Source organism: Mixophyes fleayi, chromosome 5 (assembly GCF_038048845.1).
Source record: "Mixophyes fleayi isolate aMixFle1 chromosome 5, aMixFle1.hap1, whole genome shotgun sequence".
Taxonomy (NCBI): domain Eukaryota; kingdom Metazoa; phylum Chordata; class Amphibia; order Anura; family Limnodynastidae; genus Mixophyes; species Mixophyes fleayi.
In genome coordinates, this window is record NC_134406.1 from 208,548,198 (window position 1) to 208,570,994 (window position 22,797).

The 22,797-nt window shown below is 38.7% G+C and overlaps 1 protein-coding gene across 1 annotated transcript in view; it reads right to left on the bottom strand.

Moving 5' to 3' along the window:
• Positions 1–21,862, bottom strand: part of EMILIN2 (elastin microfibril interfacer 2) — a 47,752-nt gene extending 25,890 nt beyond the window's left edge. The window contains exons 1-2 of the mRNA XM_075213371.1: positions 21,359–21,862; positions 19,277–19,399 (exon numbers count right to left, since the gene is read on the bottom strand). Of these exons, the coding sequence (XP_075069472.1) occupies positions 19,277–19,399; positions 21,359–21,501 (266 nt within the window). The 5' untranslated portion in view covers positions 21,502–21,862. The remainder of the gene's footprint in view (positions 1–19,276; positions 19,400–21,358) is intronic.
• Between the last annotated feature and the right edge of the window lie 935 nt (positions 21,863–22,797).

Sequence of the window (22,797 nt, forward strand, 5' to 3'; positions counted from 1 at the left end):
TTATTTAGTACATTCTACAAAATGACAGCTAGAATCTGATTGGCTATAGGAAACATCTCCACTTTTTCAAACCTGCAGTTTAGTAAATATACCGCCAAGTGTTTAAAAAGTGTGTCTCACGAGTCCTGTGGGTTTAAGGCGGATCTGACTTCTAAGTTTGAGTTTGATTCCATTGCAATTTCAGTATGAGACTCTAATATGTTCGAAGAATTCAGAGTGAGCTTGACTGCCAGCATGGGTCCGGTACTTTCATTTTACTGCTTGAATCAATGTAGAGTATGCCCAAGTTCTACAGAGGGAGTCTACGGAACACAGAGGATCCCGAGAGTGAGGTCAGAGGTCAGAGCAGGATGCCGCTAGAATGGCATGCATGCGGGTTGAGTGTTATGAGTGTGCCTGCTTGAGAGGCACCCAAAGGGTTGCAAGACTGTATTTACCTGTGCCCTAAGTAGAGGGGGAGAGAATCTGAGCATGCTATGATGGCAGATGTATAGAAGCAGCAGCGAGTGAGTATCAGCATCTGAGACGGGAGCTGCATATGATAATATGATTATTACTACCATGTAATGTGCTGAAACAACAAGATTTGTGTTACCAAAAAAATATTACAACTAAGTGATTTATGCAGCAGAAGAGAAAGTTGAAGGACTGTAAGTAAAAGTAAGATACCTATTTTATTTAATCAATATGGTTGGGTGCCCATTCACTTCATCACGTATAACTGTACAATGCTATACCTGCTGCACTACACCTACTTTACTGCTACTAAACCTGCATGTGAAGGGACACCTCATCATCATCATCATCACCATTTATTTATATATATATCTGTTTGCCGATGTGACCCACAGGGCCCAGAGGTAGGGGAAAGAGCCTGACCTACAAGTTAGGAGTTAAGAATACTATAGTACATGACTACCATCCACCCAAAGCAAGCAGGGATTACATTTAGAAAGTGTAAAGACACTGACCTACCCCTCTAGTCTTGCGGAAATTACATAGATAACTAGAGATCAGAGCTGTTATATTTTAGAATTCAATAATTACTATTATATACATTCTAATGTAACTCCACTAACTACTTTTTAGAATTAGTTTTATAAATGGGAACGGCAGACTCCATTTACAATTAGGCATCGTTGCCTACTCTCTAGGATTAAGGGCAAACCTCCCAGACTCCTGAGAGAGCAGTCAATGCTCCCTGTGAACACCTACCTGGCCTAGGGTGGATTGGGAGCTTTTGGTCCACAGACACTACATAGTATAGCGATATCACACCACATTTATATTTCTGTGATTTGGAAGAGATAAGAGTTGATAGCCAGGGCTGACCACAGTGCCAACAAGCAAGAAGTCACAGAGCCACATACTCCACTGACTCCTCTGTGACTGTACACTGATAAGTGCAGTATGTGGAGCACTGAAGGTAGACCTGCTCATGCACACTCAGGGCAATGCCAGATACACTCTGTTTTTTAACTAAACTTGGGTAAATCCACCTAATTGCTTGGGATGATATGATACAAAAAAACAAAATCCTTAAAACGTGACCAATTTATTTTGGGTCAAGATTTCCGACGATCCACTGACTTCTAAGAACTGCTAAAATGCTGCTGAGACCATCCATTAAACAGCAAATACAATTCCTTGCAGTTTCTGACTGGTCAGTGATTTCATGAGAAAACTTAATGTGATTGCAAAATTGAACCTCAAAATGCCCTGAAAAATAATGATAGTGTGCAAAATATATCTATAGGCATCATGGCCCAGACAGGCTTAATCCCCAGCCACAAACAAGTGCCACTGTAAAATCTATTATTACACTATTGGAAATGGTCATAAAAGGTCATTCCTAGACCCATAGAAGGTAAAGAATAAAATTAGAGGAGCGGGTGGTTAAAAGGTAAATTTAGGATGGAAGGAGGCATTGTCCTCAGAGCAACTCCTGATGAAGGAGTAGAAAGCCATAATTAACAACACTTTGCTGAACATAGAATTTGGTAAAGAACAGTTTTAACAGTAAATGTTAGATAGTGGTTAGGTGTAAATTGTATTTTTTTAATTATAGTCTCTGGTATGGATGTACAAAAACTAGAACACGCAATTAAAAAAATGCAACAAAAATGTTCAATTTTATATTTTCCATGTAGGCGGACACCTACTATTTTATTGTTTGTATCATCTACAAGAAAGAGCACCTGAAGGTAAGCCTTGTAAAACGTGCATCGTGTGTACACATGAATCGGCATGTTAATCGGGACTTTTTTTTTGCAGTCGTTGGTAAAATTGTTAAAGATAACACATTGGGAGAAAATTTTTGTAGTGTGTACCCAGCATTACTTACACAAATAAACAACATAAATCATAAAGGTGCTCTTTACAACAATGTAGATTTTTGTTATTTTGATTTGATTGTGTTTATGTATGGTTTATACACCATGGATGATCAGATGAAAGATCCCAAGCTTATATAAACTTTCATTATTTCTTATGTGAACAAAGTTTTCTATTTATACAGCTGTACGTGACATGATGACAATGCATGTTGAAAAAATCCCAGCAAAAATATAACATTTATCAGAATTACAATTGAAAAAGTATCTAGAAATCGCAGTATATATATAATACAAATTCAGAGAACCTAAATTAATATGATCCTTCCATGACTGATTTCAACCATCAGACTATTCTGAAAGGGTCACTATTTTTTCATGATATGTTGCAAATTGAGACCATAAGCATTCCCCTCACCCCCCTCTGGATTATATCTGTGCCTGATAACCCTTGGAGTGCTAGACATGCCAGTGATCCACATATTTACATGCTAAATAGCCCTAATAACCCTATTTACCCCACAGAGATACGCAAAAAAATTAGCCAATGGTAGTTCAGAGATTAGAGGACTAAAACAAATGTGGTAGTTCCAAAAGGTACAAAAGGAGATCCTAGGGAACATCCATGTGATTGCTATATACTGTAGACACCAATATGTTGAAGGTTGAGATGGACATCACTTTTAATGCTTAAAAACAAATCTTTATATAGATACTGGTAAGAGGAAGCTGTAAAAGAAAAGAAACATGTCTAAAAGTATCTAAGCTGCTGCTCATTGCCTGCCCATGTAACTTCCTTAAGTCTTATAGCATCTTGCATATTTATAGTAACAATGCAGACACAGGGGAACCATTACAGATCACATTACAGCACTTGTACTTGCTGTATTTCATTATAGTGGAAGTTTCCATTTCTTCATTATCCTATTCCAAATTGGGGAAATATGTTTTTGCTTATGGTCATATCTAATAGGAGAATTTATAGCTGTGACGGGCAGCAGGCGGCCCTAGGGCCGCATGTAACCTCCAGCTCTTTACTGCTTTATTGTCAGATTTGATCTAGTTTTTATCAGTTGTTTAAAATGCTGATATGTTATTACAGAGAGGTGTCTCTTTCTTTGATTAAATGTATTGTTTTTACTTATTACTGAAATTAAGGGGTATATTTACTAAACTGCAGGTTTGAAAAAGTGGAGATGTTGCCTATAGCAACCAATCAGATTCTAGTTATCATTTATTTAGTACATTCTACAAAATGACAGCTAGAATCTGATTGGTTGCTATAGGCAATATCTCCACTTTTTCAAACCTGCAGTTTTGTAAATATATCCCTAAGCCCCTTAAGTACAGGGGCAGTCTGGGCTAGGTGGTAGGCGGCATCTCCCCCCCCCCTTCCCGAAAGGTCCCATAGAGGACTACCTTGGGCTGGGTCACCTGCATTTTTTACCATTTAAATAGGCTGCTGAGTTTAGTCTTGCCCCCCAGGCTAACATTTGCCAGCCCTCCCCTGCTTACGTGTATCAGGGTACCTATCACTGTTTTATAGTAACATGCACTACCTGTATTACCATTTCCAAATATCCCCAGAGCATATGACAGGTAAAAAACCCTCATAAAATAATAGATCACACTCTCTAAAGCATAGAAAATAACTTACTTTAAAAGATTTTTTATAGAGCCAGCATCCTCTGCAGAACTTTACAAATGGGAATTACTTCATGGATGAAAATTAAGTTAATGCTCTTCAATAGAAATATAGTTTGCTTTTGTTTTTCTAACAGACCCATACTGGGTTCACATGGTATTATACATATCCGGCAGCAGAATAAATAAAGAAAGAGACAGATCAGGAAAGATGAAACCTGTAAACAGTGACAAGAGTGTGGAAGAAGAAGGGGAAGGAGACCACTCAACGACCAATTCCAATGCCCCATAAACTGCAGTAATATGCAAACATTTGGACACCCCTAGTGAAATTGCATAGAAAAAAAGAAGTTAATACTTCTGCAGGTTACAAACTTCAACATGATATATTTCTGCCTATTCATTATCACAGTTTACTGAATTTAACAGATGAAACAAAATAAAACAGTGAATATGGCATTTACAAGAGTATGGGTACCTCTTACAGTTGATTGACTCATTCAGATATAGAATTAAACCCTTCTATGCTGTCAGGAAGTTTTACTTACTCTCAACAACCATGGGCTCATCTAAGCAGCTGCAGAAGACTTGAAAATAAAGATAATTGATTGTCACCAAGAAGAAGAAGAAGAAGAAGGCTATAAAAAGATATCTAAATATGTGCAGCTTGGAATTTCCATGTCAGAAACATCATTAAGAGATGGAAGTTAGTGGAACTGTTGAAGTTAAAGCAAGATCTGACAAACCCAGTTGTCAGATAAACCATCCTATGACCTCATCCAGTGGTCGAAGTGGAAATTTAGAAGTGGCGGTATGTAAGTGAATGGAATTTGATAGTATATTACAATGAAAGCAGAAAGAGAAGTGGCGGTATAGCATTCCAACGTATACCAGCCCACATCGATCATTGACCTCACAAAAATCAACATCTGAAGTGTGCAAGACAATGTTTACAGAAACCAGAAACATTTTGAAAGAAAGTGCTGAGAAATGATGAAAAGGCCCAGAGGCAATCACCCCAAAAAATACCACAAAATAAACCATTAATGTTTTGAAATAGCCTTCACTATCCCCAGACTTTAATATTACTTAAAATTGGTGCGTAGATCACAAACATGCAGTGCATACAATAAGACCTAGGAACATTACTCACTAGAAGAGTACTGTAAGTAAGGGTATGTAAAAAATTCCTAAAGCAAGAACAGAAAAATTATTGGCTGGTTACAAGAAATATTTGTAAGCTGTGATTTCTTACAAAGGAGGTGTTACAAAGTGGTGATGTCAGCAAGCAGAGGTGTTGCAGATTGACAGCTTGCCCAAACGTTTTCACCTGCCCCATTCACCATTTTTTCTTTTGTTCTGTTAAGTTCAGCAAATACATAATGTTTGACATGCAGTGGTAATGAGCACTTGCAGTCAGGGGAGAGGTGTCACTCCATTGGCTCTAATGCTTTCAATTGCAGTTAGCGCAAGTAAATGGAGCAAGCAGCGGCCAAAAGATGGCTCCACAATGCACACACCCCCAGCTACAAACACAAGTGTTGCTGGGTATGGGGGACACTGAAATGTTAATAAAAGCATGTATTTTTACACCAGTGTATAAGAGCCCTAAGAGACGCATTGACCATGCAATATTTAGATTGTAAGTTCATTGGGAGAGAGCCATCTTTATATTCTGTTTCATGTTATTTCAGGTTATTTTTTTGTATCATGATTCCCTCAATGTACAGTGCTGTGTAATATGTGGGCGCTTTATTAATAAAGGATAATAATTTTAACAGTGGTGCCAAAATATTTGCATACAACTGAATTAAAAACATTGCTCATGAGCAGCTACAGAGGACTCAAGGTATGAGTGAAAATCCTGTATACTTAAACCTTGTGTCTATAAGGAATGTGTGATGGTATAAAATCTGGTTCTTTGAGAAAAAAATAATTATAACTCTAATTATATACACTGCATCTCTTTTCTATTCCCTTTTTTACACTTTATATACAACATAAGTTCCATTCATATTTTTGGTGTCATTTTCAGTAAACTTAAAATTAGTTACTGACTAGAATACAATAAACCGTTTAGAAAGAATGTGTCCTATTTTAGAACAGATGAGCTGGTACTAAATGAATGTTAAACTGTGATACTATATCACAGTATCATGCATGTTTGCAATTCCCTGCAATAATGTGTTTGTGAGAATGTTTTCCGAGCAAACTTACCAAAAAACATGGTCATCATCTACAAATAGCGCCCTGAAAAATATGTAAAAAAAAAAAGAACACAAGATTCCATTTCTAAAAACGAATTGCTTTTTTCCTTTCAGTCAATTTAATCAAAGCATATTAAATTGTTCATTTTGAAGTTAGACTAAAATTTGTAGAATTTAAAACTCATAGGAAAAATTCAAGCATGGCACTATTCATTTTCAAGATTTATAGATAAGATTTTTTGGAAGAGCCACCCATAATCACAAATCTGTGAAAACTATTTCCAAGTAAAATCAAGATGACCCTTTATGGGAATTTCCGGCATATACTGCTCCAAGTGGGGCAGTATATACCGGCACTACTCCGCCCCACTTCAGGAGCATCCAGGGCCGGTTGTTAGCGGGGAAAGAAAGGCGGGGGAGCGCCAAGCTGGAGAGGTGCTCCGCTCCGTCTGCCTTCCCCTCTTGTTAATGGGAGCTGCATCTGGCAGAAGCTCCCAGCTCCTCTCCGGTCCAATTCTCACTGTCAGTGTCGGGCATGACATCATCACGTCCCGACACTGTCAGTGAGGAGCGACACAGAGAGGAGCTGGGAGCTGCTGCGGGATGCAGCTCCCATGGTCAAGCAGGAGAAAGAAGACAGGAGGAAGAATAGAAGAAAGGAGAAGGAAGCTCAAAGAAAGGTATGTAGAAATGGAGGGGGACAGCAGGGAAAACAGGGTGATGGAGGGCACAGGGTGATGAAGGAGGGTCACAACATGGTTGATAATGGAGGGCACAGTGCGACGGAGGAGGGCCACAGGGTGATGAAGTAGGCACAGTGTGAAATGGAGGGGGCACAATGTTATATGAAAGGAGCACTGTGTGATAAGGAGGGGGCACAGTGTGAAATGGAGGGGGCACATTGTGATATGAAAGGAGCACTGTGTGACAAGGAGGGGGCACAGTGTGATATGGAGGGGGCGCAGTGTGATAAGGAGAGGGCACAGTGTGATATGAAAGGAGCACTGTGTGACAAAGAGGGGGCACAGTGTGATATGGAGGGGGCGCAGTGTGATAAGGAGAGGGCACAGTGTGATATGAAAGGAGCACTGTGTGATAAGGAGGGGGCACAGTGTGATATGGAGGGGGCACAATGTTATATGAAAGGAGCACTGTGTGATAAGGAGGGGGCACAGTGTGAAATGGAGGGGGCACATTGTGATATGAAAGGAGCACTGTGTGACAAGGAGGGGGCACAGTGTGAAATGGAGGGGACACATTGTAACATGAAAGGAGCACTGTGTGATATGGAGGGAGCGCAGTGTGATAAGGAGAGGGCACAGTGTGATATGAAAGGAGCACTGTGTGACAAAGAGGGGGCACAGTGTGATATGGAGGGGGCGCAGTGTGATAAGGAGAGGGCACAGTGTGATATGAAAGGAGCACTGTGTGACAAAGAGGGGGCACAGTGTAAAATGGAGGGGACACATTGTGACATGAAAGGAGCACTGTGTGATATGGAGGGAGCGCAGTGTGATAAGGAGAGGGCACAGTGTGATATGAAAGGAGCACAGTGTGACAAAGAGGGGGCACAGTGTGATATGGAGGGGGCGCAGTGTGATAAGGAGAGGGCACAGTGTGATATGAAAGGAGCACTGTGTGATAAGGAGGGGGCACAGTGTGATATGGAGGGGGCACAGTGTGATATGGAGGGGGCACAGTGTGATATGGAGGGGGCACAGTGTGATAAGGAGAGGGCACAGTGTGATATGAAAGGAGCACTGTGTGATAAGGAGGGGGCACAGTGTGATATGAAAGGAGCACTGTGTGATAAGGAGGGGCACAGTGTGATATGAAAGGAGCACTGTGTGATAAGGAGGGGGCACAGTGTGATATGAAAGGAGCACTGTGTGATAAGGAGGGAGCACAGTGTGATATGGAGGGGGTACAGTGTGAAATGGAGGGGGCACATTGTGATATGAAAGGAGCACTGTGTGATAAGGAGGGGCACAGTGTCAAATGGAGGGGGCACATTGTGATATGAACTGAGCACTGTGTGATAAGGAGGGGGCACAGTGTGATAAGGAGGGGGCACAGTGTGATAAGGAGAGGGCACAGTGTGATATGAAAGGAGCACTGTGTGATAAGGAGGGGCACAGTGTGAAATGGAGGGGGCACAGTGTTATGAAGGAGGCTGCACTGTGATGGAGGAGGGGCAAAAGTGGGAATTCACTAGTGAGAGGGAGCAGGAACAGGGATAGATAGAGAGGATCAAGGAGGAAGAGAGAAACAAGAGAAGCAGGATGTGAGGCCCAGGGGAGAGCAGATAGGGAGGGAGAGAGGGGGATACCTGCAATGAAGATAGGGGCATATAGGAACAGAGAAAGGAAACAGATAAGGGAAAGGGTAACATGGAAGAAATGAGGGGGATATTTTGGAAAGTTTTATTATAATATTATGCAGATATGAGGGAAAATGTAAATACATAAAGAAGACATGAGGGAGAGGTGGAAAGGTAATTTGATGCAGCAGAGGTGGGGGACACAAGGCCTTGCATCATTTAAACTTTTGGAGGGCCCGGACGTTCAATTCAAAGTGGAAGTTCCATAACAGCACTTCCAAATTTCCACTTCGACCACTGTGTGTGTGTGTGTATATATATATATATATATATATATATATACATATACATAAACACAGACAGATGGTAGATGGTGGACTTACAATAGGATAAATAAAAATTAATTCGCGTTCAGGTAAAAGACAATATATAGTATATTCATAGTAATGGGGTTGCAAGATATTAAGCATTTTTTAGCCAAATACAACATCTACGTTTTAGTATTCCTGTAGAGTACGGGCATTATAGGCATTATAGCCAAACAAGTTAGCTACAGTGGATGCTACAAACAAAGTGACATATATGGTCAGTATAAAAGGAACCCAGACTATCATGGGGCAGACATGTGTCAGGAGATCTAAGCAACACTTGGGAAGAGAGGGGTCTGGAGCTGGGAAGGAAACAAGATGCTGTATGTATACAAGTAATAGTTAAGCAAGGAAGGGTGAGGTTTAGGGAAACAGATAAGTAGGTGACTCAGAGACAAGTTTTGCACTGATGCAAGATGAAAGAGAATGGGAAAAACAGGGAAGCAGTGAAAGGGGAGAGGGATATTTTAAGATCATTCAAAACAGTTGCAGGCTTCTGAAATGTACATAGTAATACCAATAGGAGTCCTCAGTTTCAGTTATTTCTGTAGCACATTCCAGAGTGACTGTAGGATTCCTATAGTACCTCTCCCAATACGCGTTAGATCTTTGGGGACTTTCATAGAAATCATTGAATGGCTTTGAGGGCATATGTTTTAGGCATATTGGGGGAATGATTTCAAGAAATTAATATAAGCCAAAATAAGCACATTGATTGGTTAACTAGAATACGTCTGAAAATTCTGCAAAGCAATGGACCCAAGAGATATACACATCATCTATTTGCCACAGCTGATGACAGAGCCATAAATTCCTGTATTTAACATACTAAGAGAAGTGTTGTATACACAGATCCATACATTAACATTCCAAGAAAAGGAAATGCTTAAATGTATGAAATATGTCCTTTTTCTGGGGCTTTGCATAGAGTTGCAACCATGTATGTTAATGTAAAGATAATAATGTATGTAAAGAATAATAAAGAGACGTCCATCTGGTAAGATACCACCCTGGTTGCCTTGAAAAAATCTGCATGATCCCCACTATTTGTTTATGATACAATCACATCAGGAGGTTATGTATGTGATATAAAAGATTAAAAACACGGAAAGAAACCTGTCCAGAAGATCCAAAAGATATATTTCACAACAGTCCATCTACACAACATAAAAGACATGTCAACAATAAATGTCAAAATGTGGCCATTACATTGTGAAAACACATTATAAACACAGTGGGATGTTACAAGAAACTTGAGAATTCCAGCAGCAATTTACGATTTATAGTATCATTTTCACTGAATTCCCTTTGAAGTTATTGTTGGAGTCATGTTTCCACTTCATATTGAGAAAGGGAAGTACTGAGAGGAATGGCTCTCATATTTCTAGCTGTACCAATCCACAAATACAATAGGGTAAATTTATATATTCATCTTAAATAAAGCCCACGGCAAACATGTTTGTACATGGTCTTAGCTGAGAAAAAACCCACCTTGATAAGCATTAACAACCTACTGAAGACATGTACAAACATGAGTGACAGAAGGACCATTATTTTTATATATACACACATAGACATATATATATATATATATATATATATATCTCTACACATACATATACACACATATATATATATATATATATAGCATCTGGGTTACTCCGTACAACAGGTAAAGCTCGGGTTCCTCCTGGGTACTCCCTTCCCACAGTTTTGGTGCCGCACCCAAAATAGGCACTGTTATCCTATATACAAAGCAGGTGTCTAGTTCTACCCTGATTGAGATATTAGCGAAACAGACATGCAGTGCTTAAACACATGTCAGTCTTCTACAGATCCAGATTTGTTTAAAATATAAATACACTTTTGTCAAAATATAAAAATCGAACCTTGTGTTTTCTCCAAGAAAAAATCAAAGTAGTGGCTTCTATCTCACCATTATCTTACTTTTATTTGTTTCCTGGGAAAGTGTCAACAAAATGATAACAAGAAATATTTAATTCAAAGTATGGTTTTCAAAACCTTTACATGGTACACATCTTATATATAAAGAGCTTGCAAAACAAACCATTTAGTAACAAAATAACATATTTGAAAAATTCGGAGTATTAGAATTCCTGTGTCCTCAGAGAAATCCTTAAAACTCCTAGCTGTTAGACATGCCAGGCCTCTATACAAACTTTACTGGAGCACTGTGCAATCCTGAAACTTGTACCATCAAGCTAGTGGCCAAACCTTGCCCAATATACTGCACATGCCAGGGTAAAACGCCAACATATACAACAATCAGGGCCAGGATCTAATGAAGAGATCCAAGCATAAAAATAAAGGGAATAAAAAACAGTTATAAAACACAACACACATTTGTTCAAAAGACTTGGTGAATATGTAAAAGGACAAGTAATGGAAAGTAGACATTAAACAAATAATAGATCATTGTGCATTGAAGACTTGGATTTCATGTTTTGTATATTAAAGAAACTGTGGCCAGTAAACATCATGCACTCCCTGGAAAGTAATTTGTTAATCAGATGCAGTGCCTGAAGCGCTGACAACAGAAAAATCCCAAATGTAGGAATTACATTTAGAATGGAAAATATTAATTTGGAGACTGTAACAAAAAGACAGTGTTTCAGATGATAAGCAGAGTTGGTAGAGAAAGACTAAGGGAAATCCAACTGCAGAACTCGCTGGATGACAGCTAATATCGCAAATAAAACGTTCACACTGAAGTTCCATTTGAGTCGCTTATATAAAAACAATAATGGGATGTTTGCATTCATGAATTACAGTTTAAGAGCTACGGTTGTTGATTCCAAGTTCAATATTATGTATCATCATACTGGACTTTACATCAGACGTCCACTCCAATCACTATGTAATTCACCAAATTACACAATGGTTAATAAAAAGTAACTTATCAATCTCTCTGTATCACTAGCATGCTAACGACTTTGTTACATCAAAGTACAAGAAAACAAAAAACAGTAGTTGTGATTGCCTGGTAAGTTATATTGTAGTGTAAGCAGATGTATGAGCTAAGACTTATTTTATATTACATTGATACATATAGCTACAAATGGAACTCAGAAGTAAACAGGTTGGAAACAGCTTTAATATATGTTTATTTTCCACCAGAAGGCAGCAGAAAAGTTAATAAAGTGGAAAACATATAATCAATTGAGTGATATGAAATATAAAGTGCACTGTTTATGTTGAAAATATTTGCCTTACAGTAGATGTGTAACTATATATATTTGAGCCACATAAAAAAGTTTGTAAGGGGCTCCTATGTATCACCCAAGGGTGGCAACCCCCCACCCTCAAACAAACATATACACATATACCCAACCCCTGCTAATATAGTAGTCTTGACTTTACCTATCAGTCCTGGATGCATTCCCTCCACATGCTCTGTCCCGCCATTCTATTAAAAAATAAAGTATTTTCCACTTATTTAAATATATATTTTTTTAAATTCACAACCTCGAAGTTTTAGACTGGGTAATCGGACTACAGTTGTGGGTAAAATATTTGAAGTGCTATTAAGATGCTATATGAAAATAAAGTATAGAATATATAGATATCCAAGACTCAATATGGTTTTATGACGGGTCAGTTGTATCACACTAATGTTGTTAGCTTCTGTTAAGACATTACTGGCAAATGGATCTTGGCAATGGCATTGATGCAAACTATTTGGTTCTCATTAGACCAACTGACACTTAACCTGCACAATAAGTGCACTACACATTGGGCTATAGTTGTTAGTGGTATACCATAGGGATCAGTCCTGCCCCTTACATTCACTAAACAATAAGTATACGGCCTTCAAAGAAATGTATTAATATTTGAAGATAACACTAAAACATTAGGGTTTACATTCCTACAGAAAGCTTTGCACACAATGGCTGATATCTTTCAACATAGACAAATATAAGGAAATGCATCTACTCCACAATAACACAATTGCTTATATAGCCTACACATTCTACTGCCTGAGGAGGTAAGTGACATAATTCTCCTCCCTTAAACTGCCATAAGGTGTCTGTATAGCACAGTGTTGGCTAATCTGTGACACTCCAGGTGTTGTGAAACTCCAGGATGCTTTGCCAATACATTGCAGTTTATTGCTGGGACTTGTAGTTTCACAACACCTGGAGTGTCACAGGTTAGCCATACTTGCTAACTCTCCCTGAATGTCAGGGAGACTCCCTGAAATAGGGGTGATTTCCCTCACTCCCTGAAGAGTCTGGCATTCTCCCTGATGCTGAGCAAGTACAAGACGTGGTTGGCTTTGCCATCTGTGGCATGATGACACTGTTCAGAAATTGTGTCCTATGTCCATGTATTGATGCCTATGGAGGTGGCCATTTTCATGGAGACCAAGATTTAATCAACGACTGACAGATAAGACAACATGACTTCAGTAATGGAGACAGAAATGTAAAAGACACTTCAGTCTCTAGAGATTCATTAGCTGCTTTTCTTTAATGCATAGTTGCCTACTCACCCGGAATGTCCGGGAGACTCCCGCATTTCTGGGAGACCTCCAGGGAGAGCAAGGCAACCTCCCGGTTCTCGCCCCCACAATAGAGAAGTGGAGGGTGCGGGGCTTAACGACGTAAATATTGCGTCATCTTAGCACTGCCCCTGCTGTAATTGGCCAAAATTATGACAATCATTTAGGGGGCATGGCCACAATGATGCGATTTGTCAAGCCCCACCCCCGCACGCCCACCTCCCCAAGGATCTCCCTGAAGTCAGCGAGGAAAAGTTGGCAAGTATGAGGTTAGCCAACACTGGTATAGCAGTTGTGTGATATTGTCAGTTTTAAGCTTCACAAGATCTACCAATTAGGTAAAAGAAAATTTAGCATTTTTAAATCAATTGCTTTACTTTTGCTTCACTCCAAAAAAACATATTAGTAGTTTAATTGGCTGCTATCAAAATTGACCCTAGTCTGTCTCTCTGTCTGTGTGTGTGTGTGTGTGTGTGTGCATGTTAGTGAATTTAGACTGTAAGCTCCAATGGGGCAGGGACTGATGTGGATGAGTTCTCTGTACAGCGCTGCGGAATCAGTGGCGCTATATAAATAAATGGTGTTGATGATGATTTGCCTTATTACAGGCCTCTGGCTATGAGATTAGCTTTTTATACATATGGAGCAGAGTGTATTGCAGTGAATGGTGAGCCATTGCTAAGGATTAAGTGGATGTGTGTGAAATAACTCTATCAGTTTATCTGTGAATAGCTTGGGACATCTGCTTGCAAAAAACATTCTATGACATAGTATGCCATTCACTGCAATAAATTATGTTTTAATTTTACCCAGAAGTGGAACTAGGTAGGGGACATTCACAGCATCTGGAAGAAAGGTGGTTTCATAATCAGCTTTCACTGTTAGGATAGTCTGGCAATAAAACCAATGGAATGCAGTACCAAGGAAAGGAGTGATAGCAGATTCACCAATTGCAAATAAACAGGATGCCTTTCTAGTACAAAATTGGGTGTGTAATACAGAACATAATTGAAAGCAACTAATCTAACAAAAAAAAACAGAATTGCTATATATGAAATCTCGAATAAATTTTCCTCAGGTGACTTTTTATTTTTTTTACCTTTCTCTAGACCAATACAAAATTTAGAAAACATGAAGCTTGATGAATTAACGCTTTTTTTGGTTTAAGGCTCCTTCCTCGCCACTAGAAATGTCACATGGCATTGAAGATGCATCACACAGTGGGACTTATCTCCCAACTGTCCCCAAATCAGGACAAAGTTCTGATAATCGGGAAGGCTGGACAGTCCCCTCAAATCAGTTCTGTCCCACCTCGATGGCGAAAGTTGAGAGGTATATTATAAACATCACCCTCCCTTCTCGGCTGATTTTAGGAGAGGGAATTGATTATAGGATCAAATTCCCTAAATATAACTTTATTAAAAGAAGAGTTTTCTATGTTTGATCAGAAAGCGACAAGGGGCAACATAAAATGAGCCAGTTTGAAAACCAGGTATTGATTGACAAGATGAATTTTTAAGTTACATTTATTATTATTTTTCTTCATTATTTTAGTATGTAGCTTATAAATTAGCGCAGAACACTTTATTGTAGACTTTCCTCTACACACACCATTGAGCTATTTGAGAATTACATAAAAACTCCCAAATTATAAGTAATGACTACACTGCTTGTTCAGGTGTAATTTAAAGGGGGGGAATTCAATTGCCGGCGATGTGGTGTGCAAACATTGCTATACTATATATTACTATAGAAATCTCAGCACAGACTATAGAGGTTTTATCCTCATGACTGCAAGATCTAGAGCACAATTAGTATCTACGTCATAGACAATATTCATACAGACCAATAGGAGGAGCATGTTTTATGACCTAAAAAATGTCCATTAACTCTGCCATCTACTGATGCAAGGAAACAATTAACTCCGATTTATGGGTCCTAATTTACATATTATGTAGACAATGCTGCATTTGTTTTAGTCTTACATGAAAATAAATCAGTGCACTACTTTTTTACATTTTGTAGAACTCAGTTCTTACAAATTACCCTAAATAGAATGTGGATTACTTTATATTCAAAAGCTGACAAAAGTGACTATAAAAAAAAGGTACAGATTAAGCTTTGACAGTTGCGGTCTTTATTAATAAAGATATAAATAAAAGCATAGTTACTGTTTTGAGAGGAATTTTACTGCAATAAAAAAACTATATTGAAAATTCAGTGTCATTCTTCACTACATGGAAACATATGTTACATAGAGTCAATTGAAAAATAAAATAATTACAAGACTATAAAATGTAAAAGTACTTATTGGCCAATTCACTATCAGACACTAATGAACATACAAAGAGGTTTTAACAATGGTGATTTTCCATGGACACGAATGTAGGTTAATGCATAGCTGGCTGTGCATTGCTACATAGCTCAACTCAACAAGTCAATCAGGCAGCAGCTCTTCAGAACCTCCCACACTCTTCTCTTAGACATGTTGTCTGGAGACTAGCAGTGCAGGAGTATAAAAGGATCCTATGAACCATGCCTCCCTCAGACTCTTAGTAAAGAATAATGCTTAAATAATGCCATAGTGGTCATATTACATCATCTTTTAACTATTTCGAAAATGTATTAGGCAAAAAAGTGCAATTAGTGATGGTTATATGCAGCAATATTCAACAAGGACTTATTTTGGTTATTTAGGTTATTTTGTGAGTGTTAAGTGTACTGTGCAAACTCTAAGCACTCTATTTGAACCCATATTTCAGAAAAATAACCTTGCCTCAATTGTATAGCTTCATATCCCTTATTCCCAAATGAATTGTTTGGTTGGATTGAATCACAGAAGAGTTTAAAATGGAATAAAATCTATTGAGACCATCTCGACAAGCCCTGTCATCACTCACCTTAAAGGAAATGTCCACCCATAAAACTATTTTAAATGTAATCCCAAGAGATGCTTGAACCAGTTCAGCAAATCAATATAAACATTTTAAAAATCCGCCAGGACTTCTCAAATTTTTGAGAACCAAAATTTTCTTTTATTCATACAAGTTATAGCTTGTTTGCACGTTCTAGCTTAAAATTAAACATTTCTTAAATCAGAGCACTGCAAAGCACATAGCACACAGCAATGTTCACTGGTCACAATAAGAAAAATGTTAAAATACTTTATTAGCTAAAATATATTATTTAATTAATGCTTTAAAATAAATAAATAAAAACATTAATTTTTGTAAATGGCGAACCTCAAATCAGTAAATCTCGACCATGACCTACAAATGCAAACTTCAAGTATGAATCATTTTCTACGGACCACTATATATGGATCATGTTCGGGGTCTTTGAACTATCGAAATTCTAAAGCATCTCTAGTGAACACTCATCCTATAGATGTCAGTTTGAGACATACTCTCACTCCAAGCAGATGTTTAACAAGTGATTCTCCCTACAAAAGTATTTTGAAATTTCACTCTTTCAAAACATTGTGGTTTGTTGTGAGTTGATAGCACTGACCAATCAGTGCTCTGGAGACATCGCGAGCCACAATATGTCAGAAGAGCAGAGTTTCAAGTGTTTTCAGTCATCCATGGCTGAACAACAAGCCATTAACCAGCTACCAGAAAGGTCCTGAACATAAGGGTTCATGGGCACCTAATGGGGGGAGGGGAGGTGTACTGGTAAAATATCTACGTAAATGGACTTCTCCTTTAACTTATTATTTATCTTTATCTTCTATATAGGTACAACATTACGCAGATATTTTCAGACAAAGTTTTTTTAATTAACATCGGTTTACAGCATAATCCTTGGGAGCAGAGTTCCCTAGCTATGGTGATCTTGAGCAGCCAGGTAACCAATAAACTAGTTTCAATTTAGGGGCAGATATTGACAGCAGAAAACCACTTTTCTCCTCACTTAACTGCCCAACCTTCCCATCCACATCCGTTTTTGTATTATTTTTTTTTATAATTTTTTATTTTCAGTGGTCAATCAAGAAAATACAGACAGCAAAACGATAACACTGTGTAGCATACACAGTAAAATCACAACAGTTATTGTGGTGTATCGCATATTAGGAAACCTTTAGACAAAAATGACCGTTTTTTAGATTTTTAAAGAGTAATATAAAATGGGTGTAAGAACAAAAGAGATTGTGGGGGGGGGAAGGGGGTGAGGGGGGTAGGACCACAAAGATAAACACTGTAAGCATTTAGAGGGTAATTAGGTTGTGTTGAGCCTATAGCAGAGGGTGAGATATGTGTCGGGAAGAGTTAGGGTCATCGCACATGGGTCAGGTCGGAGGACGCGGAGCGTTGAGGGGGGAAGGTGTGTTCCACGGCTAGCCATGGAGACCAGACTTGACTGAAGACGTGGTCTCTATCGTGGAGGTAGTACATAATCTCCTCCATAGCGGCCACGTGCCAAATCTGCCTCTTGAGAGCCAAAAGGGATGGAGGTGAGGTCTTTTTCCAATTAAGGGCTATGAGTGATTCAGTTTTTGTATTTTATATAGCGAGTGTTGGAAACTGTAAATGCTTACTGGCTGATGACCTTTCTAATTGGTAACACCATCAGACAATTTACAGTAGGTGACCAGCCTTAATACACTGCATGATATTACTTTTGTTGTCGGAATCGCATAATTGTGGTTTTTGAAGGTTGGGATTACCTCTTGTTCACTATTAGCAATATGTGACTTCATCAAGGATCCCATTCATCAAGGACAGCAAAGAAAATCTCCCATTATTTTCTCAGAACTGTGTGCCTTAGAGAACCCTCTGTGAATATATAATGCTTGGAGAAGCAAAGATATCAACCTGGAAGCACTGACATATGAGAGACTATAAACTGCACCACAAAGTAGGGTGTAGATAAGTTGTCATTGACTTTGGGTTGCCTGGCGTGAGCATGGTTTAACAAAGATATATGAAATATATATGATATATGAAAGATTGCAATTACAAAGAACAAAAAACTAAGAAACAATGAAGGAAAAAAAAAACCAAACACACAATGTAAGCCATCTGGAAAGTATATAATGCAAAACTTGAAAACAATATGCAGTGTAGAGCAGTGATGGGCAACCTTATGTTGTGCGAGGGCCTCATTTGTGGCCCTCCAACCTTTAAAAGGGCTGCACAGAGGAAAGAGGGAGCACACTGCAAAACGATGAAGGGGGAGTGACCCAGAGAGAAGGGCGCAGCCAGCTGGACACTACTGTCCACTCATGTCAGGAAAGTCAATATTCAAACCTCTGTGTTTTACCTTTTCTACCCTCCCTCTTTCCCAATGTTGGATTTTTACATGACAGTTGTAACAGAATGGACAAGCAATTAGAACTGGTTACAAAAATCTAGTTACCATAGAAAAATAACAATAACATTTAATGTACATTTTAAGGAAGAACTATTACTGACCAAACCCTTATTTCAACCTAAGAGATGTGTCATTGGGCTTCTATACCAAGATACTGCAGACAGTATACTGACTAGAACACATATGAGTCAGTCACCACAAAATTATCTCATTTACATGTGCTATGCTCAAGCCAAGGCAGAGCTTCTGGACTCAGATCTCTTATATGCAAAGTTGAAATATGAATACTCCAGATTACCCTACATGATGTATTTTCTTTATTAAAGAGTTCTGTTTTAAACTCTTATATTTCCAGGGAACACAGTAAATGCACAACCTTCATTGTGTTAGAATAAAGGTAAACAACACATACAAAAAAAAACCTCTCTCTAAACAGTGGCTAGAATTCTGAGGTTTCTTTATAACTGTAAAGTTTGTGTGTCACTTAACTAAACCTTTCCTAATTAACACTGGTCGTAATGTCATTCACAGACTTTTACTTTCCACCCAATGACTTCCCAATCACTTACGCTAGTGTTGGCTGACAGTGGATCTGGTTCCAGGCACATTTGTACTGAGGCTGGATAAAACTCTCAGTCCCCTCCATCACTGTGCAGCTGACATTCTTGTTCACGATGTACGCACACCAGTTCCTAGGGAGGAGAACCAGCACAATAAGCAGGAGATGTGCCAGCAAACAACAGACATTTCTGCTACATTCTTAGAATCTAAAGTCATTTGTAGGACAGAGGAATTCATGGGGACTCAATTAGTAGTATAGAGTCAAATAATGCCTTACACAGCGTAAATGGGTGATTTACAGAAAAATTCAGTGAACTTTCTATGAAGAGCTGTCCTGGGAGAGTACTGTCTATGACATCACTTTATAAATGTGGTATGATATTACTTTAACCGTGAACAAAGAAAGGATTGTGGGATTTTTAAGAGAGGAGGGGAAACTAAAGTCTAGAAACTGGAGGGGAAACAAGAAGAGGTGGTAGGTCAATATATAAAAGACAAGACAGAAACATGTAAAGCCAGCTATCAGACATTACAGTAAATTTAGGAAACAGGCGGTCCAACAGCCATACTAACAGTTTGTATCAGCTTGGTCCGTAGTTGAATGGTTATGTCTATACACCAACTTGGCTAGCCAGCCATAAGTTAATCTACTTTTGGGGTGTGTGCATACATCACCCTGCTTCTCTGATCTGATAATGTGATCCGATGTACCTTCACAAAGGTACTGTGTGGCCCTCTTGTGGAACCAAGGGACACTTCTGAGATCCCTAAAAAAAATGTCCTGTTGCCTCCCACTGTATGAAGGTGTGCACAGCAGAGGTGGTAAGATCTAATATATGCATATAATCTAAAATAAAAATAGTATTTATAGAAACTAAGGAGTATATTTACTATACAGCGGGTTTGAAAAGGTGGAGATGTTGCCTATAACAACCAATCAGACTCTAGGGGGTAAATGTATTATAGTCCGATTTTGTCAAGTCGCCGGAAATCGGCGAGTTTACAGCTAAAATTTAAAGCGGCGCTGGCTTGTAAAGGCTTTGCAAAATCGGACTATAATACATTTACCCCTAGCTGTCATTTTAAATAATGTGCTAAATAAATGATATCTAGTATCTGATTGGTTGCTATAGGCACCATCTCCACTTTTTCAAACCCACAGTTTAGTAAATATACCCCTAAGACTGTGAATAATGTAACATTATATAGTCACTAGCAGAGGGGTAAGATCTAGCCAATTAAACATATTTACATATATTTGGTGAATATAATTTCATTTTATCAATGTAATAAAAAAATTAAGATATATCAACTGCTTGTTTGCAGATCATTTTAGTTTTTATCATTACCCTTTTTTATACCTACAAATGAACTGTCAATGTAAAATTACTCCAACTTCAAATAAAACATAATCACTAGTTTACAGCACCTTAAGTCAGATTAACTTGATACATAAGACAATGAATGACAGGAAAAGATAGCAAGTAGCTGCAGGAGAGTAGTAACATTATTTTGAATTGTATAAGCACAGTACTTTAAGTTCTGTTCACAGGCAATTATAGACCACATATAGTTATGCTGTGTAATTCCTGAGATCATATTACACAGCGGACATGTGTATTTTAATGGAAGAGTCCAGCAATCTTTAAACTGGGACCAACGTAAATAAAGATGCGCTTATCTGAATAATTAGCAACACTAAAGAGTACTATGATCTTAATATAACATAAGAGAATAACCATCTACTACAGCAGTGGTTCTCAGATCGGACCTCTGTGATGTATAACAGTGCATGTCTCCCCGATCTCATCGCAGAATCACGAATTAAGTAACTAGTATTTCCCGGGAGCTTTTCCTAATGTGTCAGTAATGAATACATCTGTTCTCCAGGTAGAAGACCTGGAGAACATGCACTGTTAGTGGTCCCTGAAGGAAGGATTTGAGAAACACTGCCTAAGACCACTCAGGTTCTCCTCCTCTCCCTCCATTGAGCCGCGTGTGAAAGTGGAATTGTAATAATGTAACAGTTATATAATACAGCCCACTGATAACATCCTAATATAATAAGGAGAAAAGCTAATGACACTTACTTGCCCCTCTGCGCAGGCCGGTGGTATGTGAGCTGCGGGGTGGCCTCTGTCAGGACACATACGTTTAATGTCACAAAGAGTACAGTCCACAAGGTGGGTCCAGCAGCAGCCTTTACTGACCGCCGCATTAGGTCTGGATTCATTTACTACTACAAAGAAAACTTTCATACAATTCTTCCAGGAGCCCTTAGAAAATAAACTGGACCCAGAGAACGTGAAACTGAAAGGAAACTCTTACTGCAGAAGTCTGGAGGTAACAGAAAAAATAATCTCAGCCAGATTCCTCAGTACCGATGGGATCCTGTATAAATGTGATCCTCCCTCTGGCTGGAGATCCTTTCTGTAGAACTGCTCTGCTTCATCCTTCCTCTCCACACCTCCTCCTCCCCCTGAGGTCCACATGACGTCATATCTCCTAGATTAGCTGCCTTCTCCTCAAACTTTTTGCTTAGTTGTGTGTGGTAGCAACCCTGCCTCTGCAGTTGTTCCTTGCGACAGATAACGGGAAACCTGAGGTCCGTTTCCATGTAGGGCTGTGCTGGACTTATGGGTACATGCTGCTCCCAGCCTCCCTTGTTTGGAAAGTTTTGTCTGTGATACAAGTTCGTGTTAGTTTATTGAAATGATTGATTTAGTGAGCGTTGGTTTGGCTGTTGTTCTCTGTAATCGTTTTAAATTTTCATTTTTTCAGCCAAAGCACACAAAGTAATTGATTAAAGGGAACTGAGAAATATGCAATGGCAGAAAGCCTGCTGTTAGAAGTGTCCATGCAATACTCCCTATTTGTAAATGTTATACAATATCACACCTTATAACATTTAAGGAAATAATTACATGCAGATTTGTCATTGAGATATGTCAGCACTCTTTGATCACTAGCTCCCACATAATACTTATGTAGTCTCTTACTGTGAACATTTATTTTTACAGTGTATAACCAAAACTGATTTTTGAATGATTGAGGTGTTTCCATTGTGGATGACCAACAGAAAATGCAAACATATTAATGAATCTATTATGACATCTCAATTTAAGGTAAATAAACCACAAGTAAAAAAAATAATACATTAAGTCATGCAGTCAGTATAATGTTGATATCATAACCCAATTGTAAGTATAACGCATGCCAATAGGAGACCCGGTATATGAAAAGTGCAGCAACTCTACGTCGGAAACCCAGGTATCCCACAAGGGTCCCACCTGAAAGCAACTGTCTGGACATATACACTTGTAAATAAATTGCTTTCCCCTGAGGTGTCTAATATTGACAGTTAAAGTCCACCTCCCATCCATCTTCCTATTTGTAGTGCTACCACAATGCTTGTAATACAGAAGGTATGAAAGGCAAAAACTATTCTCACAACTGGATTACTTTACTTTGGGTGTAGGATCACTGGAATGTACAAGTCCCTTCCCACTGAAAAGTATACCCTGTCTGG